This window comes from Salvelinus fontinalis, chromosome 5 (assembly GCF_029448725.1).
Source record: "Salvelinus fontinalis isolate EN_2023a chromosome 5, ASM2944872v1, whole genome shotgun sequence".
NCBI lineage: Eukaryota > Metazoa > Chordata > Actinopteri > Salmoniformes > Salmonidae > Salvelinus > Salvelinus fontinalis.
This window is the reverse complement of record NC_074669.1, coordinates 61,509,933-61,513,689: the sequence shown is the minus strand read 5'-3', so window position 1 is coordinate 61,513,689 and position 3,757 is coordinate 61,509,933. Positions and strand designations below refer to the sequence as shown.

The 3,757-nt window shown below is 42.7% G+C and overlaps 1 protein-coding gene across 1 annotated transcript; it reads left to right on the top strand.

The window, feature by feature from the left end:
• LOC129855992 (PRELI domain-containing protein 1, mitochondrial-like) lies at positions 1-3,723 on the top strand. The gene is made up of 3 exons (XM_055924128.1): positions 1-153; positions 1,481-1,704; positions 2,549-3,723. The coding sequence occupies exons 2-3, from the start codon at positions 1,505-1,507 to the stop codon at positions 2,847-2,849; spliced, it is 501 nt and encodes a 166-aa protein (XP_055780103.1). The 5' UTR covers positions 1-153; positions 1,481-1,504; the 3' UTR covers positions 2,850-3,723.
• Positions 3,724-3,757: the final 34 nt, after the last annotated feature.

Genomic DNA, 3,757 nt, shown 5'->3' with positions numbered 1-3,757 from the left:
GCATTGTTGGATACTACACATGCATTTTTGGACTAGGCAACTTCCGATTCAATGACGACTGCTGTTACGCTACTATCAAAATAGGGAACAAAATAGGGAAATCTAACTATTGGTGCACTGAAAATCCCCATAAATGCTGCGATAGTATATCAGGTATGTGAAGAGTAAATACTTGCCATAGTCCAGCACAGTTTGATAACTTGTTACCTTGATCTTATCTGTTTTTTGAGGAATAAGCTAGCTAGCTAAGCTACTCATGCTAACAAGTAACAAAACGATAGCTACATTTCACCATGTTAAACTGCTAAAATTGTCAGCAAGCTAGACATTACCATATAGTAGGTAATTACTAGCTAGCTAATAACTTAACTTAGCTAGCCTTCATAATTGTGCATGAATTGAATGTTTTTGCCAGCTAACGTTAGGTTGCTTGATAGCACGATCGTGCCATGCCACTTCAGTCAAGGTGACATGTTCCACAAAGACCAGCACGCTCAATCCAGACAAGTACATTGTAAAGGGAAACGGAGCTGTGTGCTTGGCAATGTAGCTAGGTATTCATAGAACAAGATTAATTTCAAAACCGGTATGCTTTGTCGATTGAAGGATGGTTGTCACTCGTTACCACAGCCACAAAGTAAAAATTGGCTATATTGTAAAAATTTATGAAAACTAAATGTATATTTTTGGTCTTTAATTTAAGGTTAGTCTTAACGTTAGCCGTGTGGTTAAGTTTAGGGTAAAGCTTAGATTTTAAGAAGATAATTTGTAGGAATAGGCGGGGTTAAGCGATAATTATGACTTTGTAGCTGTGGTAACTAGTGAATACATCTTGTGCCAATCGTCATCTAACGTCACAACTGTCACATGTTGCAGGGGGCCACGTTATTTCCCATGCAACCTGAGCAATGTTCTTTCTCCCCTTGTACAGTATGTGACTGAATCTGTGACAGGTCTAGTAAAGCGAATGGTGATACCCCACATGGTGTACTGCTCTAAGTCCATACAATACCTGTGTGTATTTGACCAAGCTGTCAGGAGATAGATAGTAAGCTAGCTGCTTTTACACAGTACATCCTATTTTGTGGGACGGTCAGCAGGTAGCCTAACGGCTAAGCGCATTGGGTCAGTAACTGAAAGGTCACTGGTTTGAATCCACGAGCCGACTAGGTGAAAAAATCTGCCGATGTGCCCTTGAGCAAGGCACTTAGCCCTCATTTCTCATGTAAGTCGCACTGCATAAGAGTGTCTGCTAAATGACTAAAATGATTTGAAGCTGCACATAATAACCACTGAGGGCTGTAGCTAGCCAGTAGTAGCTACAAACCTAGAGCAGAGCAACATACCTTTTTGGTTCTGTTTTGAACACAGTATCTGATGTTATCAGACCTACATGTAGCTGAGATAAAGGTCTGCCCTATTATACCTGTTATCCTGAAATACCCCTCTCTCCCTCCCTCCACCTCTCTTCCTCGGCAAGGTTCAGTGTGTGCGTCAGGTGTGGATGGAGTCAGTGGCATCTGAGAGCACCCAGCATAGTTATCACAGACAGGACAGTCCGAAGAAGTCCGTGTTCAGACCAACAGCCTGCACATCGGCAGGCGGGGGGAGAATGGTCAAGTACTTCTCTAACGACGTAGACATCAGGACCACGTGGGACCATGTTGTCTCTGCCTTCTGGCAGAGGTATCCCAACCCATTCAGGTACAGGACCTCGCGCTGATCTGCTTTTATGGCGGATGCCTCAATGATTTGGTGAGATGTGCATCTAGTAGGAGAGAGAATGGATATGCCTATTTTCCATTGAGTAACAAACCAGACCCATGGAAAACCTGTCTGCTTTCTCCTATTATCAGCTGTTTAATGTGAATCTGCACAAACGGCACCAACCCTCATTCCATAGCCAAACTGTGCATCTGCACTGTTAAAACAAATGTGTTTTTGTAAAATGTTCAATGGACATTGTTACAAATAGTCCTTATGCATGGAGTTGTACAGTTTAACTTAGCAATAATGTTTTTTTGTTTGATATACATTCTAAAGTGAAAAATCGGAGTCTCAGCATCATTATGTTACTGTGGAATTGCCCTGCTCTCAATCACAATGAGATTATGGTGTCTGACGCTGTTACACAAGTTTAGAAAAAACAACAGTGAGAAGAGTTTATGAAGATGGAGAACGGAGAATGACCACAGTGGAGAAGTGATACCAGCTTTGTCAGATCAGAAGGAAGTGACTTAGTCAAGTCCTTCATTTAGTTTGTATTGTTAATATCTGCTCTGTATTTAACCCAGCCATCTTTCCTTTTATTTGAGTACTTGATTCAAGGTTTGTATTCGATTGCTAATAATCAAATGCAAGTACTTGAAATGTACAAATCTGCGACTATTTAGCAGGTTAAATTCAGAAGTACTGACAATGTTAAAATTGGTTTGCGGAGTATGTCAAGTGTTGTGAAAATGTTATGTCGTTTTCAGTTGTCTGAACAACTAGTAATTGGACCAACTGATTGCATACCGCAAACATTGTGTGTGTTCCCGTGCATCAGCACCCATGTTCTCACGGAGGACGTGGTGTTCCGTGAGGTGACGGCGGACCAGCAGCTTCTCTCCAGACGCCTGCTCACCAAGACCAATCGAATGCCTCGCTGGGCCGAGTTCCTCTTCCCCTCCAACCTATCACGCTCCGTCTACATCGTAGAGGACTCCGTCGTCGACCCTGTCACCAAGAGCCTCACCACGTACACCTGGAACCTCAACCACACTACGTTAATGGTGAGGTACACACCTACATATGCTCCCTTCCGAATTGGCCCCTACACCAAGAAGTGGCTAGGGAGTAGGGGCTAGGTGTTGATTTGGAACCAGGGATACTGGTTCCCACAGCTTAGTGGTTGGTGCTTGCAACACCAAACGTGTGGGTTTGACACTCATGCCAGTCACATGTAGTCCATGTATGTGTTTGTTAGTATGTGTAGGTTCCTCTATACGTTCTACTAGGTTGGTGGACGCTCATGTCCTTTTACAGTAAGTACACTGACTCAGCACCATGGAGTATCTTGTATTTGTTAGAAATCCGTGTTCTATCTTTAGGAGATAATATCAGCACCACCACCAGACAGAGGAACACACTGGGTTTCCCCTACTGCATTTAGTAGCGGCACACTGCCTCTAAAAAAGGAAACACTGACACTATTAGTATAGACTAAGATAATAATGTATCTACGTATTAGCACACAGCCTACTATTGAACAGAGACTTTGATATGCACGTCTACATCAACACTACTGTCCAAATAGTGTTATTATTGCATATCTTTAGATACGGAATGAAAGATCTTTTCCTCAATGGTTTAGGCTAGGTTGGTATCTGTCCCTTCATGACCTCCAGTGGTTGACCTATATTACAGCCACATTGACAAAGTGCCCTCTGCGTTGACCCGCCCCCCTAAGAGACTGGCTTGTTTACTGGTCGCGCCTTGTTTGTTTTCTCTAGCAACCGACCGTCTCCAAGCCTACAGCACAATGAATGTACTGTTTTCCAGAGAAATTCCTTCATGCCGATACCCACAAGGTTTTCCATTGTATATAATTTGTGACATTTCGTTAAAAAAACAAAAACGGCAACAGTTCTGCAGTCTGGCTGGATATTGGTTCAGACTGGTAAACAATTGACTAAAGAGACACAGACGTGAAATGTATTGTTGGTGGTTTTCTGTTTCTCAGGGACCTGATTGGTTGGATGAGAAAGAGATGAAG